At 39.8% G+C, this 26,824-nt stretch overlaps 1 protein-coding gene and 1 long non-coding RNA gene across 5 annotated transcripts; one reads left to right on the forward strand and one right to left on the reverse strand.

Moving 5' to 3' along the window:
* LOC125294885 lies at positions 1-2,694 on the reverse strand. 2 transcript variants are annotated; one of them, XR_007193579.1, is made up of 4 exons: positions 2,592-2,694; positions 1,010-1,072; positions 702-876; positions 1-433 (listed from the first exon to the last, which is right to left on the reverse strand). It is a non-coding gene; the product is annotated as an uncharacterized LOC125294885 (long non-coding RNA). The 2 variants fall into 2 exon arrangements; XR_007193578.1 differs by having other exon boundaries at positions 702-882.
* erlin2 (ER lipid raft associated 2) lies at positions 2,620-25,385 on the forward strand. 3 transcript variants are annotated; one of them, XM_048243931.1, is made up of 13 exons: positions 2,620-2,637; positions 2,781-2,913; positions 4,015-4,119; positions 4,316-4,397; positions 4,488-4,534; positions 4,641-4,702; positions 7,918-8,043; positions 8,346-8,419; positions 20,242-20,300; positions 22,408-22,499; positions 22,766-22,855; positions 23,199-23,278; positions 23,662-25,385. In XM_048243931.1, the coding sequence occupies exons 3-13, from the start codon at positions 4,016-4,018 to the stop codon at positions 23,836-23,838; spliced, it is 993 nt and encodes a 330-aa protein (XP_048099888.1). In that variant the 5' UTR covers positions 2,620-2,637; positions 2,781-2,913; position 4,015; the 3' UTR covers positions 23,839-25,385. The 3 variants fall into 3 exon arrangements, with proteins under 3 accessions (XP_048099888.1, XP_048099889.1, XP_048099887.1); XM_048243932.1 differs by lacking the exons at positions 2,620-2,637; positions 2,781-2,913 and adding an exon at positions 2,979-3,623; XM_048243930.1 differs by lacking the exons at positions 2,620-2,637; positions 2,781-2,913 and adding an exon at positions 3,630-3,865.
* Positions 25,386-26,824: the final 1,439 nt, after the last annotated feature.

Raw genomic sequence — 26,824 nt, forward strand, 5'->3', positions numbered from 1 at the left:
TTGTGTTTTTACATCTTAGTTGTTGTGGATCCAGTAGAGATGACCATCACTTTGGTTGCCGCTGTTCCTCCCTGCAGCATTATTCCAGTGTTGCCACTGTCAAACAACAGCAAGAAATCATAATCAGAATAATAAATAAACTATACAATCAGGAGTGTACAGTATGCACTCCAAGCTAATGCTTATAAAGTTAATAGCAGTTCTCTTGTGGCTTAATGTGGCAATGCCAGATTGTCAAAACAAAGAGAGCGAGATTAAAGAGCTCACCGGTCTATATCAAGTTCCATTCAAGTCAATGAGATTCTTCAGAAACATGGCGACGTGTGTATTGACTGCAGAAGACTTCTTCTGGATGATAACACCTTTCTTCTTGGAGACAACCTTGCCCATTTTGGCCTTTGTCCCGCTCTCTGGATTTATATCAATGATGCGCCTGAAATGAAAATAGTCTAAGATCAGAGTGGGGTTGCAACAACATACTGTTTCGTGTATATTCAATTAAATGCAATGAATTGTTCATCAAATGGAATTAGATTAAAGCCTATAGTCCAAAAAAATACCCAGTCTGTGTGTGTGTGTGTGTGTGTTGAAATTGTGGCTTGAAATTTACAGTAATAATACCATTTTATGCAAAAAATACAAACACATTAATTTAATTGTATATATCCATATAATAATGACAAGGAATGAAAGGGGTTTACCTCTGAATGAATTCCAGAGTGCAGGCTGCCTCATCTTGATACTGAAGGTTGAATATGTAGTAGATTGCAAACACAGCAGTAAGTCCCGTTGCAAATGTTGGTGGGATGCCCTCAGAGATTACACGGCCCTCAAAGGTGATCATCCAACCTCTAATTGTGACTTGCCCTGTTGCACCTGAAACTTCAAGTCATAGCATGTTACCTAAGCATTGCATGTGACCTTGTGGAAACATTTGTAAACTCGAGATGAATGGCCGATATGATATATAATGTGCCTATCAATGAATCTAAATGAAATGTATGTATACCAGGCAGTATCAGGCGAGGACTTGCAGGAGAGTTGTCTCAACGTCAGCTGCAGTGGCAGACATCTGTAGGAAACAAATAAATTATGCCTACCATAATAAGATTTTAAAGAAGAAAAAATATAAAACACACTACTAGAGGTAACCTAGAGCCAAATAGGGTAGGCTTCAGAAGTACCTACAGTCAAACTGCTAAATAGATTTGCCATTCAAAATTTAAAGGGTAACCATTTGTACAGGTCTTGGGGAGTTCTACTGCAAATGTCTAAAATGTAGTATGAACCCTTTTGTGGCTCCAGAGGAAACGACACTGATAATCTGATACGTTTCTGCTGTATTGATTTGATCATGGGACTTTTAGACCCACAATGGCGGCCTTGCACTACTCCACTTGCACTACTCCACTTGTACACTTGCACACTTGCAACTTGTTGTTGTTGTCCTGTTGTCCTGAACACTTCTGAACACACTTCTGCTGCTCTTACATAACTTGCACCACTATGCCACTTGCATACTTAGGTCAAACAAAACTACCTCAGCCATTTATTGGCCTGACTTACTGTTATATTGACTATTATATTGACTGTCTACTGTATGCACAATTGCACAATTTCTACCAAATTTTGCTGCTCTTATTTTTTCATTGTATGTGCCTTCTTATTTTTACTTTTTATATTGTTTATTTGAATGTTATGTTTGTCTGTGGACCTAATTGGTAAAATATGTCTTGTCTCCACCGTGGGATAGTAGGAAACGCAATTTCGATCTCTTTGTATGTCTTGACATGTGAAGAAATTGACAATAAAGCAGACTTTGACCATCATCATATGTTCAACAGTGTCATAGTAGGGCAAAGAAGACAAGTGAAATACTTTTTAAAACCTTGCACCCACTTTACCCATAATGCAATTTAGCAACTGTGTGACAATATGGTGGTAATGCTGCTGCTGGCTTGGCTACATTTTACCAGTTCACTTTGTGGGGAGTTTAAATAGGCTATTTGGGAGCCTAGTTATTTCTCTGTGACTATGACTATTCTGCATGTTCATCACATGCCTTGCTGTTTTATTTTGAATCTCCCCTGGAAGGGAAGGACTATCAAATTGCTTTTAAAATTCAAATAAACATTAGCATAACCAGGCTACTTTGTGTGTGGATCACTCAGCACCCCTTCTAGTAGGTTTGCATTAATGTCTTTGAAATCATTCCCACAATCAATATTATGTTTTAATGAGTGATAACTTGTTGATAAAGTGAGTAACTTTTCATTACAAAGATATTGCAAGAAAACAACCACAAAGTCATTTTTACCTACTCATGCGAAGGGTTAATATGGTAAAGTGTAACTAGCACCATTGGATTTCTTGACCCTTACAGTGTGGGTTTAGCAGTAGCCTAAAAATTCCAGTTTATTTTTAAATCGAGATATTACAATTTTAAATTTTACGGCGGACATTTAAACTGATCAATGCAAACATTGATTTTCTGACTCCTTATGCAATAACCTTTCCAAAAATGTACAGTTTAGGCCTACCTAATCCCCCCCAAAATTCCCACAAAGTTTAAAATCTGAATAGGAACCTACTTGACTATTATGGTGGAGAGGCGGCCAGTGTGAACGACGACAACCCGTAGGCCTAGTAGTCACAATTAATCACTAGCCTATTTAACGTTGACATTGCAATTGCATGTTACTTGCCCACTCAACAAATGCATGACTTCAAATGGACGTTTAAATGCGGTAACTTTATTATTATTGTTTTTTACCCTCCAGACTTCCCCTCTCGACTAACAAAATTCTGATAGCAGAGCTGTTGCGCGAGATATCAGTGCGCAGCAGATTACGGTCAACACGTGTTGAACAGCAGGTGCTCCACTGTTACCATCTGGAGGTATAGCTCAGACAGGTAAGACAACTACAAATGTTTTGGTAGCAATCTTTCTTAGTATATAGCTTGTCCGGGAAGTTCAGCTGAACGTGTATCTTGTCCATTTCCTCTTGATCGACAGTAATTTCTCACTTTGTCAAATATGCATAATGCTAGTCAGTTTTTATGTTACTTTCGTTTGTAGTCGTTAACGTTCACGTTAACGTTACTTGGGGCTTACCGCGTAGCGTAGCTAGTTCTAGCCATAGGTTCTAGCTGACAAGAAAATAGCTAGATAGTTAGCTTGCCTTCACCGACTGCCTCTGGACGTAAAGTTCGCTGTAGCTAGCTTGCTATAACAAAAAGCACAAGGTCACTAACGTTGTAACTTAGCTGTGTTTCGGCTATTTATATCGAGTCTTACACGTCGCAATAATTTGATCAGTTATGGTCTCAATTTGATTCAGCCAGCTACGCTACTTTCATAACAAACAGCATCCATAACGAAGATATTGATATCTGTCTGGCTAGATAGCTTGCTAAACGTAGCATCTCGATAGTATTCAGTTAAAAATCTTGAAGCAAAGTCGGTACAGGACTCCGTGACGTTAGTACAGTAACGTTAGCGCTCAGCACTTTAGTTTTGTAATTAGCTGTCAGCTGTGCTTTGTTTGAAGCTGAATGAACATGAATGAAAGGTGTAGCAGCTATGACTGCTTGTTATGGGGTGGTGTCTACTTATAAGTAACGTAAGTAAACTGTTACCAAAGACTGGCAGATTTTCTACCCTTCTTGAGTCAATCCTCTTAACTACACTGCAAGGTCACTTGACTTAACAACGAACCAAATGCGGGGAAGCAACATTAACGTGATGGATAACATACGTGAAGTTAGCTGGATTTCTGTTTAGTTTACCTTACTCTCATGACTGACTTGGGATGCACTCTCGATGGATCACAAAGCTGGCCAAATTAAATACCGTGAAAGGATGGTAACGTTGGGGCTTTTGTAAATGTTTTAAAGTATAATAGAAATAGAAAATCTGACTTAAGTTGTTGTTGTTACAGTGACGTGATTTATGCTCTCAACTAACGCCGATGATTTTATGTTATTCTTCTTCCTCCATAATTTCTATTTCAGGATGTCAGCGGGTGCCGTCTTCTCCGTTATCCTAGCTATTGGATTAGCAGCACTTTTTTCAGCCGTGCACAAAATAGAGGAGGGCCACATTGGTGTTTACTACAGGTAATTAGGCTAGTAATTACTAGTTAGTCTTGCAGGCACCTTGTGATCTTTGCCCAAGGCCTTGTAACTTGGTAAATGTAACATGACTGATTGTTGGCTTCTGGCAATCAATCATTGCGTTTTAACCGGTTTATTTTACACCTGAGCCATAAAGTGATTTAGCTTTATTAAACCTCTGCATGTGTATTCACTGTAGGGGAGGAGCACTCCTAACTGCAACTAGTGGCCCCGGTTTCCACCTTATGTTACCTTTCATCACATCCTTCAAGCCTGTACAGGTAAATGTGTGTGTGTGTGGCTGTGTTTGAGACAGTATATGCTGCACTTTGTATCCTTAAGCAGCTTGACCATGTGCTTCTACTTTGTAGACTACTCTCCAAACAGATGAAGTTAAGAATGTACCATGTGGTACAAGGTATGTGTTACACATTCAATATAATCAAAATAATATTGATTTGCCATTGTAGGTATTTGCTCAATTTGTAGTACATCTCACATATTGCACCACTTTTGTCCAACAGTGGGGGTGTTATGATCTATTTTGATCGGATAGAGGTTGTGAACTTCCTTGTGGCTTCAGCAGGTAAAGTCAATATATTTTTATACTACTTTTGACTAGGCCTAGCCTACTGGAATAATCACGTGTAGCACAGATCATACATTAAACATTGTGTGACTGTGTGTGTGCGAGGAGCGTGTGTGTGAGCGAGCATATGAGAGTGTGTGTGTGTGTGTGTGTGAGAGCGTGTGCCTGTGTGTGAGCGAGCATGGTCCGTGTATCATTCGTTCATTTGATAATCAATTTAGAATCCAAAACGAAAAAAGGACTTGTTTTTTCATTATTTGTTTATGAACCAACAAATAATGCTTACAAACCAACAAATAATGCTTTGTTTTTCAGACTTTTGATTTCATGATCAGATCAAAAGTAGAACGTTTAAAAAACGGCATCAGGCCCAAAACTGATTTTGATATTTATTTTTTCCGATTTCTGTGACCTGGAAGTCTATCCAAGTCACTTTCTTGGTCTAGACCTGTCAGTGCTCATTGTTGCCAATTTAGTGACTTTGTTGCTAGATTTATACTTTTATATTAGATTTATACTATAGCGAGAAATTGGGCGACTTGCGCAACAATGGCAAACTTGGTTTTGTTGAATCGACAGAAAATCATCTCCCTTCTCATGCCTGTTTCGTTTATGAACATTGCGTTCGCCCAAAGCGTTGACCCATGATTTATAGAAGTAATGACTGGCCTAGGCTATGTAGTATCAGCCCATGTTAGGGAAGTAGGCCTAGATGTTAGAACATCAGCTCAGATCATCATTTGATCTGCAGTAGCCTTCTGGTGAGATTACACCAAAGACAGTAGCTATGACAGGGAAACTAGGGACACATCGTTCAACAAGCATCAAAGGAAAGAGGGGCTACAACTTCATTCAAAAACAGAGCAAATAATTCAAATCGAGCCATAGGCTTAGCCACAGGCGGGCCTTGGCCCGTCTACTTGTCAGTCTTGCCCGTCCAATTACGTTCATCATCTAAAAAAGACGCGCAAGTCAACACTGCTCTGAGAGCTCAAGAATCAGTCAAATCGCGAACAGGCGGCAGCTCCGTTTAATTGTCAGGTGTGAAATGCGTGAATATTCCACTTTTTTTGTCATAGACGTTGCATGCCTATGGAAGGAAAGGCTTTGCTGTAGGATTGTCGAAGCTGTTGTTTCAGTTTGTGATTTAAGTTATGCGACGCACCGTTGCTGGGTTCATGCCGTTTTGTGCAAGTTTAAAATGTTTAGCCGACTGCGTAATTTGCCGTTTTTGTTCAATAAGTTCTACTTTTCATGTCATGAATGTAACATGCCTATGATAAGGCTTTGCAGTTGTACAAGATGGTCAATCTATTGCAGGGCTCTACAGTGCGCCCATTTCACTCGCACATGCGAGTAAAAATGATGGCGTGCGAGTGCAAAAAAATATTTAGGTGCACTGGTGCGAATTACTTCTAACCATGTCAATGTTTGTCTACAAAATACACCGCAACATCGAGAAACATTACTGGTGCAAACCATAGAATGACGTCGCGAATGCAGCATAAAAACTACACCTCCCATCAACGTTAGCAGTTTCGCGTTGTGACTCGCTAGTAATCGCTTCTATCAAATCCAAGAGCGTGCAGAAAAAGCGGAAAGTTAGACTAGCCTGCAAAGATTGAAGAAATTAGTTCTTCTATCCACTGAATTCATCGGATATCGGAGGAACAGGATGAGATTCTGAGAATGCAGTGAGAAAAGGAAAGGTAACCTAACAAGCCTTTTAGCCCAGTTGACGTATTGCTGCAATATGCAAATAGCTGTAGGCACAAAGGCACAAAAGTAGCCTCCCGTAATACTCCCATTTTATTCAAGGGTAGAACGCTACTGACAACTCCAGGCTTCCACGCATTCTTGTTTGTTTACACTGACTACAAGCTGAAGTGCAAAACGAAAAGCCTAACGTTTGCCTAACTGAAGTGCAGATATTTCAAATAAAAATAAAAGTATAAAAAAAATATCCTTGATTTTTGTGGAAGAGCAAATGGACTGTTTTAGTAGTAGTATTCGGTATGCAGTCAGATAGGTTACCATAGGCATATTTGGATTGCTACAGATGGATTCACACATAAATAAATAGCCTACATTTGGCAGGAAACTTGAAGGCTGAATGCAAATATGGCAATGTATTATATTATTTTACATTAACAAAATGTAGGAAAAAAGAACAGACTGAAAATAAAATAGGTTTAAAGGGAAACTGGGCAACTATTTCAATGTAATAAACCCGTTTAGAAATCATTTGGATGGTTAAATGACCTGTTCCGGGAAAATGGTGACTTTCCCCGCTGCGCCTAGCGTCCACAGGCGGAAAACCAACTTTGCAACATTGAGACCACCGTCCCGGGAAGAGAAGTGAGAAACAAGAAACTCGTTTTAAATCGTGTTTCTTACCTTGTAACATCCACATAGTTCTGCCAAACTTATGCTAACGGTTTACTAGCTTGTAAACAAATCCATGTGCTTTATCGTTACCTTTTCCCACAGTTTAAAATAGCATAATGCACAATTTCAACAGCAGAGGGGGAAATCCTGCCAAGTTTCCCTTTAAAATCCTGTTTCCTGTAGCCTAAATGTTGTCAGTCATTCTTAATCTTCGCAATTGGTGCACTGGCATGTTTAACTGTTAGCTGCAGTGTAATGTTAGATTATGTGTAAGTTAAGTACAGAACTGACTGTGCGCCCAAATTTTTGTCTGTGCTCCTAAATTTAAAAACAAGTCCTTTTTTCGTTTTTTCATTTTGGATTCTCAATTGAATATCAAATGAACGAATGATACACGGACCGAGCATGAGAGAGAGAGAGAGAGAGAGAGAGAGTGTGTGTGTGTGTCAACAAGGTGTCCATCCTGAGACAGTTGTAATTAGAGCTCCACCAAACTACCCCAACACAGCCCACATACCTATAATTGCTGTTGTTAATGTAAACCGATGCAAGATGCTTCAGAAAATGACTTTGAAAATGTCTGTCCGTTGCTTGTGTGTTGGTGTTGTAGATGTGGAGCAGTGTCACAGTCAGTTATAATGATACAAAACTCCAGACAGGCAGTCAGTGTTGTGTCATGTTGTAAATATATGTATTCTGTGTGTATTCTGCAGTGTATGATATTGTGAGCAGTGTCACAGTCAGTTATAATGATACAAAACTCCAGACAGGCAGTCAGTGTTGTGTCATGTTGTAAATATATGTATTCTGTGTGTATTCTGCAGTGTATGATATTGTGAGAAATTTCACGGCTGACTACGACAAGGCTCTGATTTTCAACAAGGTCCACCATGAGCTGAACCAGTTCTGCAGTGTGCACAGTCTGCAAGAGGTTTACATTGGGCTGTTTGGTAAAGGAAGATATTGTTTTGGTTGTATTGTATTTCATGTGGAATTGTGATCAATGAAGGTTTTTGTGTGTGCAAACTTTGTTTTTCATATCCGTGTGATTTTCTATATATATATATATATATATATATATATATATATATATATATATATATATATATATATAAAATACACCTGCACCTGTTTATTTCTGTACAAACCTGTGATGACTGCTCACATTTGAATCTGCACAATAGTTTTCATACTATACTACTCTGCAGAGGTGTGTCATATGACTTATTTAAACATGCCATTTCTTTTCCAGACCAAATAGATGAGAACTTGAAGATGACTCTGCAAGAGGAACTGACAAACATGGCCCCTGGCATAATCATCCAGGTTAGTTGGTCCCTGTGTCTGTATAGAGGTGTGATCTGCCATTCTGGTGCAAAATTTAAGATCAAAATTCTATCATATTGCACATCTTCTGCCAGTGTTCTTGAAACAAAGTGTTGAAAGGCTGGAATAGTCTATGCCTATGGCTTGGTCTAAGCCCCTCTGCCTGTTTTTTTTACTGATAGGACTTTATGAAGATCAGAGATTTTATTTGAGCAGGGACACAAAACAGACAGTTATAAGACATGAGCATAAGGAGCAATCTGCCCTGTCTTGAAGATCTTGTCTGTATATACAGTGCCCTCCAGAATTATTGGCACCTTTGGTAAAGTTGATTAAAAACAGGTATAAAAAAGAAATAAATATTTTTAACAAAAACACGTTGCTCACAAATATTGGCACCCCTAGAAAAATCTTATATACAAAACCTAACAGAAGCATTTTCCTATCTAATTTCAACTTACCGTATTTTCCGGACTATAAGTCGCTCCTGAGTATAAGTCGCATCAGTCAAAAAATGCGTCATGAGCAGGAAAAAAACATATATAAGTCGCACCGGACTATAAGTCGCATTTATTTAGAAATGTATTTCACAAAATCCAAAACCAAAAACAGAGACTATGTAACTGGATTATTGAGGCCAAAAAGATTAATGAAGATGAAGGAGTGAAGGCAGCCAAGAGGAGGACAGGAAGGTAATTGCAAAGCAAAATTTTCACTGAAAGAAAATGCCATGAGGTGCACCAAAATGTATCTACAGTAAAAGCGATACAATGCAATTAAGCATTTTGGGCGATGTGGAGTCACAAGCTGGCAGCAGATTAAATGCTCATGAGAGCGAAAAAGATGCAGTTTTAGACGTGACCGAAATGATAGGCCTATAGGCCCGAAGGTAATTGTAAAGCAATTTACAAAAGATTCACTGAACAAAAATGTTGATATGATACATGAAAATGTAGCTAAAAATGTGGAGAATACAATGCAATCAAGCATTTTGGGCGATGTGGAGTCACAAGGTGGCAGCAGATTAAATGCTCACGATAGAGAAAAAGACGGTTTTAAAAGGACGTGACCGAAGCTGAGGCAAGCCATGGCAAGCTGGCAGCAGATTCAATGCTCGAGAGAGAAAAAGATGCGGGTTTAAATGGACGTGCAGACCGAAGCTGCAGCAAGCAGGTGATATTTAGAAATGTATTTCACAAAATCCAAGACTAAGAACAGACAGACTATGTAATTGTACACATTGAGGCCAAAAATATTGAGAATTCTACAGGGAATGTTAATGAAGACGAAGGAGTGAATAGTGGCAAGCCGAAGGCTGCTGACAAGGCCCGACGCTAATTGTAAAGCAATTTTCATTTACAATTTCAAAAACACTGAACTCAAATGCTGATGTGGTACATGAAAATTTAGCTAAAAATGTGGAGAATGCAATCAATCATTTTGTACGATATATTGGCACAGGCTGGCATGCAGCAGAACAATTGCTTGGCTGGCCATATTTACATGTACATTTAAAAGGGTCTACATTCCAGCGCGGAATTGCGGGTATTACTTAGTATTGAGCATAATAATAAAAGTCCCGCAAATCTAGCCATCATAATGCGAGAAATTCCCACACATTTTACCCTGTACCCTGTCTGACATTAATATAATAATGGTGCGGCCTGAATGCGGGACTATTGACGGACCAACTCTGACTTCAATTGAACCCCATGCAGAGACACACACACATCTTGCCTGCAAGCATGACCACTTTGGGGGTGCCTCTCTTTCGTTGCTCTCTCTCTCTCAGCAGGATTTGTCACCGCTGAAGTCAAATTATAGCCTATAGGTGCTTTAACATCAACCGCTATCGACAGGAAAGGAAAACAAACATTTAGCGATCAGGAACCGTCAGGAATTTTGCAAACACAGAAGCATGACCGCCTAGGCTATAACGCGAGAGAACATGGATGACTTCTCTATTTGACGTTCGATTGCGTACGTGAACAGACAGCTACAGACAAGGAGCGCACATTAGGCCTACTTTTCACGTTCCCCAGCGTATTCATTACGTGAAAAAGATAATTAGTAGCAAAACAGCGATCAAATATTACATGGCAGTGCGTTTTGTTTTCAAATGTTTTCATGCATGTCTCTATATAACGGGTGAGGAATGTTTAGGAGACTCGTAAATCCTCAAATTTATGCTGCGCAAAGCACAGCACCTTTATTTGGCCATGGCTTGTATTGAGTCAGCTATATTAGGGCTGGGCGATATATCGGTATTACGACTACGACCGATATATTTTTGAAAACGATATGTAGTTGAGACAATATCGTAATACCGGTATTATGTCAATTAATGGGCCATTTTATCAAAACCACTTGCTCTTCTGTGTTCAGACCAGTCAGATAGCCGCAGCTCTGCTCAACTGTGCCCCTTGCGTGTGCACGTTCTCCCTCGCAGCACTACAAACTTTCAAACATGACTGACACTAACTCAGATTTTGTTTACCTTGATCAGAGGTGGGGGCTGATACCTATTCTGTCGGCACATCAACGGCTAGACCGAGAATTCTCGTTGTGAAATCAAAATTCCACTGGAGCTCCAAGCGGTTTTGTACACGCAGATTTAAGTTACAACACTGTTTAGCAGCTACAGCTCTTCGACTCATGGTAAAATGTCATTTTTGGTACATAGCCTAGCTAATTTAAATACACTGATGAATGCTTGCGTTTAGCGACAGTAGCAGATCTAAAGTCCTCAGGGAGACAACCTAAACGCTGATTTTATTAAGAGGATATGCACGCGACTTCATGAAGCAGTTAGGGCATCATTTTTTTTATGATTCCTGAAACCCCATTCAATTGTGCATAGGGATTTTTCTTACGAACCGGAACATGCAAAAATGAACGCATACAAAATGACGGTAGCGTCTATCACACTCTTGATGAGTGACTCAGTTACGTTGTTTAAGTAGACTAATTGTTTAAAACTATTTTTGTTGTTGATAGCAACATGTCTAGGCCAGCTCAGTCTACATTTGCTTGTCATCTAGGCCCTATCAAACCCTTACAGGTAAAAAAAACTGCATTGTGTGACAAAACTGCAGGTTTTTTCAATATTGTTGTGCCCAAAACAGCCTATTGCATTGTGCAGTACAGTGTAGGCCTGGGTTGTCAGTCAGGGTCAACCTTTGGTCTTTTGTTATTTGCACAGCTTTATCAGAGCATCTGTAGCCTATGCCTATTGTAGGCCTATGTTATTGTTTACACTTTTTTGCACAGCTCTGTTAGAGCAGTCTGAAATTAATATAATTAAAACTGGCTGTGTTGTTATATATGTTGAATATATGAAGCACCCGCTCTTTCTGTTTGAAATATCAATATTGTATCGATATCGTATATCGCCAATCAGCCCCAAAATATCGGGATATCAGTTTTGGTCCATATCGCCCAGCCCTAAGCTATATAGTCCTTTAGGCCTATTTCTTGCGTTTTATTGTGAGACATAGGCCTACCTTTCGTTTGGAGCGGTATGGCTATCAAAAGCAGATGTTCAATTTGAGATTTAATTTACGTTTGTACTGTTGATTTATATTGCTAAATATCGGGACTGATGACCACTGAGATCTGTGGGGTATTTAATGGCTTACTATTAAGTTTCATAGTGTCGGGGATTTCGATTGCCATCCACTTATTTGCGAGATAAGGTATTCGTGACTTTCATTCATTAGCGGTGCTGTGCTGCAAGGGAAACCTTATTCAGATAGCCAAAGAGGTCTAAGATGGCCTAAATTTAGTTATTTTTAAATTATGCATGATTTACTTTTTTATAAAATTCATAGGCTGATGCCTGGCAGCAACAATTGTGTTTAAATGTAGGTTACTGCTTCAGCCTCTAGCTCAGAGGGGCGGCATGCGACTAGCTTGAGAGCAATGAGAGCAACATGTTGGAGACTCATGGTGTAGGACAATGACTTTTCATTGGCAACAATACCAACCAACAATATAAAATATTAAGAAGAGCTCTTTTATGAGTTAAATTGAAACAAAATTATACTGGCTTTTATTTGTCCAAATCTGAGGCTATAAATAGAATCCCTGCCATAATTTGACGATTTAGGTATGCACGTGTGTTAGTGCAAGCACTAATCTCTGACTGAAAGTGCACAGGACTTGTGCATTTAAGAGCACTCTCGGCGGGCTGTAGGCGTAATGTTTCAATGAGGGTTCATGTCAGTTAATATAAATTAACATTTAAAAACATGTTCAATTATATATTTTTTCATATATAAGTTGCACCTGACTATAAGTCGCAGGACCAGCCAAACTATGAAAAAAAGTGCGACTTATAGTCCGGAAAATACGGTATTTAAGTTAATCAGAGTGTCTTTGAACTTTAAGAAGTACTTCATGACTTTCTTTTTCACTAAGGTATGAAAATAAAGTGACACAGAGGCTAAATCCTCTAGTCATTTTTCAACATTGGAAAGACGAGAATACACTAAATCTAAATAAAAACAAAGCATGTTAACATTTGTAAGTCAGGGGATGTCTATAAAAACTAGGTACTTTGTTGAAAATGCCTATATTTACAGTTAAAACAATGATTAACAGGTTGTAATCAACTGGAAATGTGACAAACATGCTTGGACAAAGACCAATGGTTATCTTGCCCCCACACACATTATGGAGGATGGTAAGATTCCATAAGAACCACTGTTTGAAAGTTACAGAAAATGGTATCATCTTGGTCACCCCAAAAAATCTTCAAAAGTGACCTCACTGCTAATAGGTTATTTAAAGGACATACCAGGTAAATGCCTGTTCAGTTTTTTTAATTACCAAAGTAAACGGCAGGAGTTACTGAATGATACAGTGACTTTGTCTGGAAGTGTGGTCTATTGTCAGATCAAAATGAAAATGGTGCTCTTTAGCTGGAAACACTTTAGGTGTGTTTGGCGTACATAGAAGAACGACTATACTGAAAAAATCCCCATACCTCAATGAGAGTTATGGTGGAGGGGCTGTGCTATTGTGGGGCTGTTTTTATTCCCAAAGGCCTTAGGAACCTAATTACGGTGCATGGTATCATGAACACCAAGAAAAACCTGAACATTTTCAAAGGAAATCTATCAATCTCTGCCAAGACATTAAAAGTTGGTCATGATTGGATCATTCATTAGGTCAATGAACCAAAGCAAACGTCCAGATCAAAACAAATATGGTTTACTGAACACAAAATCAAGCTTCGGCCATTACCATCTCAGTCCCCTGATTTAAACGCCGTAGAAAAACAGTGGGTCAAAAAGGAGAATGCAGAAGTGTGGACCTAGGAATCTAAATATAAGTATATAGTATATTTGATCCCCTGAGGGAAATTTGGTCTCTGTATTTATCCCAATCCGTAAGTTAATGAAACACACTCAGCACACCGTGAACACACAGTGAGGTGAAGTACACTAATCCCGGCATTATTATTCTCCAAATTTATGGGGTGTCATGGGAGAATATTACAAGCTGTTTTATTGGCAAAGGGAGGCTTAAGAAGGTATTACAAGCAGGGGTGCCAATAATTGTGAGCGATGTGATTTTGTTAAAAAATTATTTATGAGATTTCCCTTTTTCTCCGAATACAGGCATGACAACTCCTCACCTTTGAGTTTTGAATCCAAAATGGGGACTTCAGATCCGATGAGAAAATAGTGTGTGTGTGTGTGGGGGGGGGGGGGGTTACAACTGAGTTTACAAACGCCAACGCATCTTCATGCTAGAACAAGAGCCCAATTAAAAAACTTGTCTGATCCAGCAACGATTATGTGAATGCAGCCCCTATGCATTTAGCCTATTAAACAGTGGAAGATCATTTTTGCCAATGGATGCAATCGCGAACAGAACGCTAGCGCTGGAATAGCCTCCCTGTCTGTGTGACTACAGATATATCGCCTGAAATGTCAGCTGGAATGTGGAGCCGGTGAGGGAGAGATGCTTTATTGATGTCACAGGTGGGCTAGTTGAAACTTTCAACTTCTGTCAGAAAAAGACTTTGAGATTGGTGTAGCAACGTAGCATAGGCTGTTAAAGTTAGCGATATTGGACAGAAATATAGACATAACGAGTTCATTTGATGAAGAATACGTGCAGTTTGAGCCATCTAGATCGGCAAAAGGTGAAGCAAATTGGCATACTTTATCAGTATAGCAAAGGCTAATGTGAATAACTAAATAGTTGAATTAAATGCTCCTAAACTGGGCTGGTTCGTTTTGTCGAGTTCAGAGACAAAAGCAGTGTTTGACATGGTAATGCTGTCTTTTAAGAAACGTTCAGTGGCCTGATCAGTAGGCCTAGTCTGTGTCTGTAGGGTTTAACATGTAATGTGAACACTGTTCACACAACTTTTATTGGTTGGTTAAACACACTAGCACAATGCCACAATCTGTAAGTAGCCTATATTATAAAATCTTAAGAAATGTCTGATAACTTCAGGCACAAATAAAGAAAGAAAGAAAGAAAGAAAGAAAACTCATGTAGATTACTGAGGAGGAGAGGAGGGCCAGGCTGAAGCATGTTGCCAAACAGCACAAGTGGGCCCCTTCACACTTAGGTCCAAGCCAAAAAGAAGAAATAAAGGTATTTTTTTGTAAAAATTAGTCATTTTGTAGTTTGTTTTCTTTATAAATCTCTGGTTTAAGGCAACTTCATACTCCATGGAAGCTATGCACTATTGGCAACAATGTCACTCGCGCTTGTTTTGCTATGAAACGGCCATTTCCATCTTCGCGCGCCTTTTTCACCCCTGACCCGTTGTCATGCCTGAGAATAAATTTGCTTCCCTTCAAGGTTGGATTTTTTTCTATTTTTTTCATTGTGAGATTACAATAAATCATCAACAGATTATTTATGATACAGGTTTTTAGTCAACTTTAGCAGAGGTGCCAATAATTCTGGAGGGTACTGTATAGTTAACAGTGTCAAGGCTCATGCTTTCTTGGGGACAAAATTGTGAAAGAAGGATATAGGATAGGTGTATTTGCATAGGCATTGTTTTTTGCACAGTTTGAACTGTTCAGGACTGGAAGATATGGTTCAAGATCTTTGGATTTCTCACAGCACTTTCATCAAAAGAGGCGAGTTGTGTCCCAGTCCTGCTTCAGCCCGTCCTGTCATCCTGGAGTCAGGCGCCGTGCTGCTGGATGTCTGTAGATGGCACTACAAGCTTACTAAGAGCAGAGTTGTATATCGAGAGTTTGGCCAACTAGGGAATCGAATGCTCTGAGCTATCCTGTTATGCGTGGTTCGTGGACGCCATGTTCCATACCAACATTTATCAGATTCCCATTAACATAGCTCAGTGAATAGAGGAACATATATCTGAATTATTAAAACATATAATTCTTCTTTTTTTTTTTTAAATGCCATAACTGTTGCGCAAAGACAAAACTGGAAGGGCTAATAATTACTCAATATTGTGTGAGGTAAATGTCAAGTTCTCTCTTCGACTTATGAAAGAAATAATGGAAAATATAGTAATACCATCATTAATGTATACCATGCTGTATACCAAGTTCTAACACTGCTTTAGGTCCTATAACTAGCGATCAGATCATCAGAATAACATGACGTCTTACATTATAGGAAGGGTTTATCGATGTACAGTATGTTAATAATAATGATAATAGCCAACTAACAATACAATAATAGTCAGTTATAATTTGCCATTCTTCGCTATTTCTGTGTAAGTTTAACCCATCTAGGTGATTGGATGAACTCGGGAGACTGTAGAGGAAAAAAGGTAAACACTGCTCTGAAACTGATTAAGCAACGTGGTCACTCACTACAATGGGCATTTTAAAGGCCCCTTTAAGATATCAAAGGAAAATATATACTGGAATATTTATTATATAAAGGGCTTTTACATACTGATAAACGTTCATTATAACAGCGGCACATCCGTGCATTTATTTACTTAAAGTGAACAGCATGTTATTTTTTTGTCAGCTTACATAAACAAATCAAAACTCAGACGCCAAGCCTACAGTCAACAACGTCTACCCACAAAACCATGCCTGTCACAATCACAGACCTAGCATTTCTAGGCTACTACAGAGTAGCCTGCACAAGTCAGACGGATGTAGGCGTACCCACCACAGGTTCTCACCAGGTTCGCAAGTCTCGGCTAATAGTTTCCACTACTACTTGAGCGAAACAAATGCAATCATCGATACTACTTCATCACAAAAAGAAACCTCTTACTCACAGAGTTTATTCATCAACGAAGGAACTGCATTTTCAGGTCGCGGTTATCCACAAGTTGTGTGAGAACATCCAAACGCGTTATTGCGACTGAACAGGAAGTTAAATCTAATAAATTACTGTCTCTGATAGGCCTACAGGCTAGATTACAGCGGCCCTTGTTCTTGTACAAACACAAAAACAAACATTAACAGAATTTGCGTAGGCATATTGAAATAAAGTGAACGTCCGCTAATGGCTAGAACATCCACAAACAAATGCTAATCATTCTGATGACGTAGCGCCTGCATTTTTAAAACATGGCCGCGCCTTAGTGGCGAAAGTCATTATCGACATGTCATTTTTCCAGTGAAACTACTTGAATTTCAGGTTTAATGAAAAATCCATGCATCTCCAAAATAGTGCTATCAAGGAGGAGTGGCACGATGGGGGCGGACTGTGTACTGTCAGCAATACTACAGGGCCTGGAGCACAGGGCTGGAATGTTCGCTTGCCCTCTCAGTGTCTGTTTTGTACGGCTGTAGTAGAGCAAAACATGTGGTCGGTCGCCCACCCAGAAAAGCATTTAATTAAAAAGCAAGAGTTGGGAAATGAAGGGGGGAGCAAGTCATGCCCCCACCTTCAACCTCTAGTATTTCTGATGTGTGCTCTCTGGGTTTTTATTCCTCTCAGCATGGAGCGAATCAGAGACACTTCCCAGAAATGCTTACTGGAAAGATCCTTTGGTAATTTCAGTGGGCTTACATGCTGAGTGGATATTGTTTGTTTTTTTCTTGGGGGGGGGGTGATATTTGGATGATATCCAGTAATAGGCTCAACAGCTTTCTATTCACACTGAACTTACACTTTAAGTTAACGTTATGTATGTATTTGCAAGCTAGTTTGGTTGTTCATAAGCTGACAAAGGAAGTTACATTGTCCATGTAAGCTAATGCAGGTGGTTAACGTAACTTTTCATAGTAGCCTCCCTGTTTATAACCTAAACTAAAGGGTAAGCTACTTGGAGAGCGTAGACTTTTGCTAATGCCAATATCTGGCAATGTTACTCAAAGTGTTCCATAATACTGTTTAAAACCCGTTAATCTTCAGTGTCTTGCCGGCGGGACGGTTACCCCCTCCCCCACCTCCCCCCAACAGTCTAAATCAATTGTATGCACCATATTGCTATGTAGCATAGTAATGTTATACACCATTTGAAAGCTTTGACTCTTGGGAATCTGAGCAAGCTACTGACAAGGTTTGATGCTGTTTTGAACAATATTACTGGTTAAAAAAAATGCTATTTTGGAAGTGTTTCGCTCATGGCCCTTAGCTAATCCACTGTTTGCGATTTGGGACTATAGCGTATACTGTAGCAAGATCTGTAGTGGTTGATGAAGGAAAAGTACTGTCTCCACGGCTTATTTAATGTGTTTTAATGCAGAAAAACACCCTTGGGTCAAATTTCGCTGAAATTACACTTTAAGCATAAGGCTCTTTCCCACCGGAAGGATTTTTGCAGTTTCTAGAGCATAACGTCCCTAGAACCCTTTTTTCCCTTGTGTTCCGACTGGACCAATTTGGGGATTATTAAGTTCCTCTGACCGCAGTTGCTATAACTCTTTCAGCTCCTACCTCAGGGCAGGGTTTTTTCCCTTTTCTTGCATAGGAACCCTTAGTGATTGGTCTAACTTATAAACCAAACCCACTGTCAAACCGTGCCGTCTTTAAAAGCCATGCTGCCTGTGTAAGCAAAATACGGAAGTATAGCAGGCTGCTGTCAGAGACTTTATTAACAAGAATGGACGGCACGCAGAATGCACTCTGCTCCAGTCCGGACCCAAATGGATGGTGAACAGCCTTGTGCAATGACCTAACCATAACGTCTGCTACGGAAACGATACATCACTTTCTGTTGCAATTTGCCTGAATGCGAGCCTATACTACACATGAACTTACTACTCTAACTCGCTAACTCCATCGCTCCATCTCTGTTAAATAATTTCCATCATTTAAGGGACTGGGACATGGAAAAGCAGTTTATTAAGAAATATGTTAGGAGATTGAGTTTTGCCATGTTTAACCTATGAAGACTGAAGGGCTATGGATCGTAAAGGGCACTTATTTGGATCTGCAGTGGCCTAACCCATGTATAAGCATAGTGAAATAACATTTTGCACGGTAGAAACATGATGACGCTTGACGCATGATGACATGACGCTTAAGAATAATGGCAAAGAGTTGTTATCAGACTCACTAAGACATATAGCAGTAATCTGCCTCAAATAAATTTTGAAAGTACCATTCATGATTCATGATGTAAAATATTGAAGTTGTAGGAAGTTTATGGCTTAAACTGCTTGCTTCATTCGTCCATCATGCCTGTTTCATTCGTCCCGACCGCAAAATTAAATACGCACGTCCCACCACTTCTGCTGAAATAATTCCTGAACGTGTTGTTCAGAGCTGAAAATGCAACTGTATTTGGCAGAGGACAGATGTAGGTTGCTAGTGACAAAATATTAGCTTTAAGTGTTGCACAATCTCTTGTAGTCCCTCATTTATAGTCCCTCGTTTGTGCAGTAAAAGGCTGAGCTAGTGAAGGAAGAAACTACTGCACATAAGAAACGAGAGACTAACTTATTATGTAAGCCTATACGACACACAAATTCAACTCACTAATGTTAAAGCTAGTTAAACTTCTCCGTCGTTCCAGCTTCATTTGCCCTGTCCTTGATCTTTTTGTTCTGAATTCAGTTTGAGATGCATATGCTGCTACTTTAAGTTAGTCACTCATTTCTCTAATATAGTGCAGTAGGCCTAGTTTCTTCCTCCACTCGCGTATGCCTGCCGCCAGCAATACAAATCATAAAGTACGAAAAATGCGTAGCCTAACTAACGGGATACACTCGAAGAATCCCTCAAAATATCAGATGTAATTGCACATACTTTAGGACAACAGACAGTTTTCTCGTTTCTCCAATTTAGTAACTACAGCTAGTCAGAACACTTACCTGACCCCATGTTCATCATAACCTGTAACTTAGTGTACTAGCCTATGACACGGCAACAATTCCACTAAAATACCAGATGTTATTTATTACTTAGGTCAGTGTTTTTCAACCTTTTTTGTGCCACGGCACTTTTGACACTTAAAATGTCCCACGGCACACTAACATCCTGTGTGAAGAAAAAATAAACATACCATAGCCTAAAATTTCAAATAATACACAGATATGGCCTTATTATGGCTTCTATGCAAGACCTGCTCAATAAAACAAGCGCCCTCTGTTTCATTTGTAGATGACTATATCTAATTTAATTGTTGTTATTAACTGGATATGTGGTGATTCTGTGAATACTTGATATGGAGCCCCTGTTGTACAATGCCTGCATACCACAAATAGTGCAATCATGCAATCAATGAGAGCATGTGGTTATAAATTATTTGAAACAAAATACAGGAGGTCAACAAGGGGATTTTGAGCATGTTGAGGAGGCACAGATTTTTGCTTTTCTTCAGGGCCTCTGTTATACAGAATCAATATTTCCATGAAAGACGTTTTTTTCTGCTGTTATTCATTCAATCTTTTCTTCATTCATAGGCAGTTCGAGTCACCAAGCCCAATATTCCTGAGACCATACGCAGGAACTATGAACTCATGTGAGTATATATGCTTTGAGCTGACCTGTATGGCCATGATTTCTTGCCAAGGAGTTGAGCTTCAGACCAGGTGATTTACTGCAAAACTCCCGGAAAGTTTAATCATGTTCCAACAGGAACAGAAAACAGGATCAATTTGTGAAAGAGTCCATTCTATATTCCTTCCCATGCCAAGTTAAAAGAACATTTTGAAGGGAAAACAGCTCTTAATGTTACTTTTCTTGGATGTGAGGGTTAGGGGTGAAGGAGGGGGTCGTTTAGAAAAGACTTTCGGTAACACTGCCAGTCACTCCAGCCTGTTGCCAAGGTGTAAACAGTTTGAATGAGGTCTTCTCAGTATGCTGTGCATGCTTGTCTGTAGTGAAGGGAAGTAGATGGAACAAAACAGATGAATTCAGTTAGCCTCTTTGCAATCATTGCAACTTCCATATGTATATAATGTTTACATATGCATATACAGTATACTGTATGTATATTTTACCATGAATGCTTCACAATAGCAGCAACTGGAATCCATGCATTTCCACAGAATTATTTTTGGAATCTGATCCCTTATCATACCAGTTCATTTGTACTCGTCGCTCGACTTATCGTGACTAAATTCAAGATGGTGGTAACGGTAAACTTCCTGAAGGTACTGTCTGTGTAAATCGTCTTGTAAATAAACTACCAGTGCTTTTTCAAAGTTCTCAATGTCTCGTTTTAAAGGGACACCAGGCAATGTTTTCGTGTTAATTAATCATCTTCGTAAGTTGGTATATGGTTAAATTACTCAGGGGACGAATGAAGGCTCTCTCGCCTGACCCTACTGCCCGTAGGAATAATATCCCACTTGCAAGTTCGGTGTATCCTACCCGCCGACCTTCAGTATCACAAAGTCTCAGACATCACGAGAAGCAGGATCTGTTTACATCCTGCATCCCCAGCACAGAGGCAGGCTAACAAAACGCTAGTGATTGTTGCAAACGTGTGTAAAATGGCAGAGCTGGCGAATAAGCAGCGAAAAACCTTGACGGAAGATGCAAAAAAAAGGAAAAGAGCTTCAGACCGAGCGAGGGCTCGCACACATATCGACACGTACAGACGGTAGGGGGAGCTTCATAGAGAAAAAGCATCAGGCTTGCCTGGTATCCCTTTAAATGTCAGGGCCCTCGGAAGTCTACCAATGAAGTGTGGAGCTACTTTGAGCCTCGTAAATGGTGTAAAACAGTGATTTATTTGCATGGCTAGGCCGATGCCCGAGGCACCCCCTTTTAAACCTGTTTGTAGCATCGGCTAATTAGCGCCAGATTTCGGAGTGCAGGGGACAAGCCGAGATGAGCTATGAGACATACGTTCACACTTGGTATCATGTTTCAACACACTTTAGGTCAATATGGCCTATAGACTTACAATGGGATGTCATTGGAGTTCCTGTGGATGTAATGGCAGACATGAAAAATGTCCAGTTAGCACGCACACCCAAACAGTCTGAACTGGGCCAAAACAAAAGTAGTAACTGTAAAGAAAAGTCCGCACAACAATCGCTCCCAAGTAAATGTCTTTTTAAGACATGAAACGGCAGGCATGGCAGGCATCCCAATAGTGTGTCCATATCGTGTATATTCCTATGATGTGTATATTCCCATCAGCATCATATTAAAATGCTTCTTGTCACAGACTAATCCATGACATGCTCATATAGTGCACAGTTGCTTATTTTGCCACTAAATATTTACACGCTTTTAGAAAAAAAGATTGAAAGAAAAAGAAGAAAAATAAACAAGACTTTTGAAGAAAATTAATTTTCACTCACTCTGTTGGTGATCATCCTGCATGCACTGTGCAGGTTCAGAGTTCAGCATATGTTATGACGGTGATTGTACAGGCCTCTGTTTACTATTGCATGTACATTTTTAATGTACATCTTCTATAGGGATAAGAACAATCAGTTTTCTATGTTCATGTAAATAACAAATTCTGAATTTGATTAAAACCAGGATAAGCCTTATGACCAGGTTACTTGTGTGCATGTAAACATATCAAAATCATTTACAAATGGACTGAATTTAATGCAGTGAAGATGTTCCTGAAAGTGTATCTGTTCGTGTGCGTGTGTGTTTCCCAGGGAGAGTGAGAAAACAAAACTGCTCATTGCAGCTGAGACTCAGAAGGTTGTGGAGAAGGAGGCTGAAACAGAGCGGATTAAAGCAGTGATTGGTGAGTGCCTATTGTAGTTTGATTTGTTTCAGATTTACTATTGCTTCAGTAAAGTCAATTGTTTGTTAAGATTTTGCAATGTCCCTGCGGACTTGTTTCATAATAGCGCTTTGGGAAAGCATCCCAGATAGTCTTCTATTTAAATCTACAAACGATGAGAAAAAAAAAGTGCTTATTTTTAGCTAAACATATTTGGTCTCTGTTTCTCACAGCATCTCTATTTGTAGCCTTTTGTTTTTTTTAACCCTTCCACCTCTTGTCAACAGAGGCTGAGAAGCTTGCCCAGGTGGCTGAGATCAAGTTTAGCCAGAAAGTGATGGAGAAGGAAACGGAGAAGAGGATATCTGAAATCGAAGGTGTGTGTGTGGGTGCCCATGTGTGAGTGTGGGTTAGCATAGATAAGAGTTTGATGCATGTCCTGTGAGAATGTAATACAGCTGCGGAATGGCTATGTGTTAGAGAGAAGCACACTAAATCCCCTGACCCTTACCTTTTAAATAAGAGATACTGCCATTCTAGCCATACTAACCAATCTGTCAGATTTGGACAGAGTGCACAAGGCCTTTCAGTGGTTTCCCAATATATTCCATTTGCTCTTTTGAGCCCAGGAAGCAGACCTGACCTGTTTTATTATTTCATGCTTGTTTCTTCATGCTGTGTGTCTTGACTGGCTCTTCTTCTCTACTCCTCTGCCAACAGACTCCGCTTACCTGGCCAGGCAGAAGGCAAAAGCTGACGCAGAGTTCTACTCGTCCCAGAAAACGGCTGACGCAAACAAGGTTCAGACCCCCATGATGTTTACAGTCAAGAGATTTCATATGTTTGGAACATGAAAGTAGCTGGAAGCCTCTGCATTTACATCTCTAGTCCTCTGCACAGTCTGAACTTCTCTTGCCCTGCTCTAAAAACCAAAAGACGACGAATTTTATTGTCAAAAGTCTGTTGTTGATGTTATTTAGTAATGTCCTACCTTTTGAAAGTTTTAGAATTTCTTGCTAGCATAGATTGTAAAAAAAACTCCTCTAAACTTTTTTAACATGCAATGTTCTGGCCATTAAATAGCCTGAGATGCTGAAATGGCCTTAAATTAAACAAACTGAACCTCTTTCCCTTTCCTTTATCTCTCTCCCTCCTTTCTCTCACTCTCCTCCCTGCTTGACAGCTGAAGCTCACGCCGGAATACTTGCAGATGATGAAGTTCAAAGCCATCGCCACCAACAGCAAGATCTACTTTGGCAGCGACATCCCCCACATGTTTGTGGACTCGGGCCCCACGGGAACACCCATGTCTTCCAAGGCCATGGACATGCTGTCTGAGGGCGTCCTGGACTTTGAGTGACTGACACAGGGTGAGACCAAGCACCACTCCCTGGGCCTGCAGCAATGATGGAGCCCCTCTAGGCTGGAGAGACAACACCCCTCCTCTACCCCCCTCTCCCCTTTTATATGCTGGGCAGCTGGTGTAGCTGGTAGCTACTCACAGTTAGTCACCTGACCGCTTGTGGCAGGATCAGATGCTGGTGTATCCCTCAGAGTAATGGAATGTAACCATCTGTCATTACGGTGCCCACTCACGCCTTGTACTGTACATAACTCTTTCCTTCTGTTGTATAGGCTCTCCTTGCAAAGAGGGCATTTAAATGTAGAATTATGTTATGCACTTTGTTTGTTTGTTTGTTTGTTTGTTTGTGTTACAATCATGTGGAGCAGGGTTTCTCCCTTTGGATCTAGAATATTAACTAGACCCATCTTCATTCTTCCAGAGCACATCTGGGTACTTAAAAGGGGAGATTAGTATGTCATTACTACTGGCCTCATTCAGCTCATTCCACCGCATATGTTTATTGCCAGGCCATAGTATCAAGACCTCTGGAAAATGCATATATCTCTAAAGGGGAAGCAACTGCTGAGTCAGTGTGAGTATAGTGCACTGTAATGCTGTTTTATGATCATTCCGGATATCAGCAGGCAGATTATTGACAAACCTGAAAGAAAGGGAGAAGTAGTGGCTCACTACCAGACAGGGAAGCCTGTCTGCAGTGTTGCTGTGACGACCACATTCTGTGTGGCCCATGCTGTTCTGAACAAAACTCTGCCTTTGGCTGCATTGGCAGACACCATTGCAGGGCTTTTGGCTTTTGGTAAGGGCACACTGATTTTGTTTGTTTGTTTGTTTGTTTTGTTTGTTATAATAAATGCCTGGTCCACTGCCAGCCTCTCCCCGCTTCAGTCCTCCCAAAAATATTTATCAAATGACAATACCTCTTATAATTTAACAATGGCTGCAGCATGTCCATGTTGTTCTCACTGTTTGATGTTTGCTTTCAGTTTTGTAAACCGTCTAAAGTTGACCATTTTTTTTTCACGTTCATTCACTAAAGAGCATGTCTTATATTGATCTTTTTAACTTGAAACATTGGGTTATTTTAATCTAGTGTTATTTTTTAATGGCTCTACTTTAACATACCTGTGCACAGCATGAGAGTTGATAACACTGGTGTGAATTAAGTTGTGAAGGGATTTGGCCCTTTTGACCGAACAAGTCATTCATATTTTAATGACATAAATGAACTTCTTGAATCCTCTCCCAAGGTAATTGCAGCTTAGCTGTGGAAAACTATTAGTTATTCAGAAATAGGAACCTGAATGTAAAATGTTTCTTAAGGTCAGCTGCATCAAAAGTACCTGTTGGTCACACTGGCTACTGTTTTGATACTTAGTTTGATACAGTAGTTTGTCCCCACATGAACCATTGAGTGACTTCCAGCTCAGGATGACTTGACTATGACTTGAATGGAACTATTTTTGCACTCTTAAATGATATTGTGGGGTGGGGATGATGAGTGTATTTTATTGTTTATACAATAAATATGTATAATGATTGAAGTATTGTCAGAATATTTTTTTTCTGTTCTATTCTTTAGTTTAGATACATTACTCTGACTGACTGATTAGGCTATATGTTGCCACATTGTCCCTGGTAATTGGCACATTATGTGTTAGCACATTGTCCCTGGACACTTCAATCCACATAAAAGGTTCCCAGCATAAGGGCAACATATAGTTTTAAATGTGACATGTCATCTTGAAAAAGACGGATGTGGGTTGGTCATGTCCAAACTTGGCGTTTAAGCCATTTCAGTTGTTATGCAAGTGGGCATAGATAGATTCAGCACCCCTAAAAATCCCTAGTTATAAGTATATATACTCTTTTGATCCCGTGAGGGAAATTTGGTCTTTGCATTTATGCCAATCCGTGAATTAGTGAAACACTGCACACACAGTGAGGTGAAGCACACACTAATCCCGGCACATTGAGCTGCAACAACAGCAGCACTCACGGGAGCAGTGAGGGGTTAGGTGCCTTGCTCAAGGGCACTTCAGTCGTGGCCTACTGGTCGGGGTTCGAACCGGCAACTCTCCGGTTACAAGTCCGAAGCACTAACCAGTAGGTTGCGTTGGGCTGCCACAAGTTAGTTAGACATTGCAAAAGCTAATATTGGTAAAAAAAAAAAAAAAAATCATTATTTTCACCCAGACTCTGGGCACCCCAAACTTGATTGGCTCTCCAGGCGTTTGGCCGTGGATAAATTGGGACAGGTTACTAGACACCTATAGGAACATGTAGTAAAAAAATATTAGTAAGATTAGCAAAAAATGCTGGTAACACTTTATAATAACTACACACAATTCATCATTTGTTAAAGGAGAATTCCGGTGTGATATTGACCTAAAGTGTGTTGAAACATGATACCGAGTGTGAACGTATGTCTCATAGCCCATCTCGGCTTGTCCCCTGCCCTCAAAAAATCTGGCTAGTTAGCCGATGCTACCAACAGCTTTTTTTTTCAATGGTGGTGCTTGGCATCCCGGCTAGCCATGCAAATAAATCACTGTTTTACACCATTTATGAGGCTGAATGTATCGCCACACTTCATTGGTAGACTTCCGAGGGCCCTGCCTCGTAAATAGTGTAAAACAGTGATTTATTTGCATGGCTAGCCCGATGCCGAAGCACCACCATTGAAAAAGCTGTTGGTAGCATCGGCTAACTAGCGTCAGATTTTGGAGTGCAGGGGACAAGCCGAGATGGGCTATGAGACATACTATTACAAAATGCTTTGTTCATCATTTGTAAAGCATTGCTCCTATGTTAATTCTCATAAATAACGTATTTGCACACACAGTTATAAATGGTTTGTTCATAGTAAATAAGCCTGTATCTAAAATATGTTTATAAATTATTGTTAATACTTAATAAAGTATGCAATAATATTTTGTTGATGAAGTAATATTTCCATTATTTAACAGTTGTTACATACACA

The sequence above is a fragment of the Alosa alosa genome, chromosome 5 (assembly GCF_017589495.1).
Source record: "Alosa alosa isolate M-15738 ecotype Scorff River chromosome 5, AALO_Geno_1.1, whole genome shotgun sequence".
Taxonomy (NCBI): Eukaryota; Metazoa; Chordata; class Actinopteri; order Clupeiformes; family Clupeidae; genus Alosa; species Alosa alosa.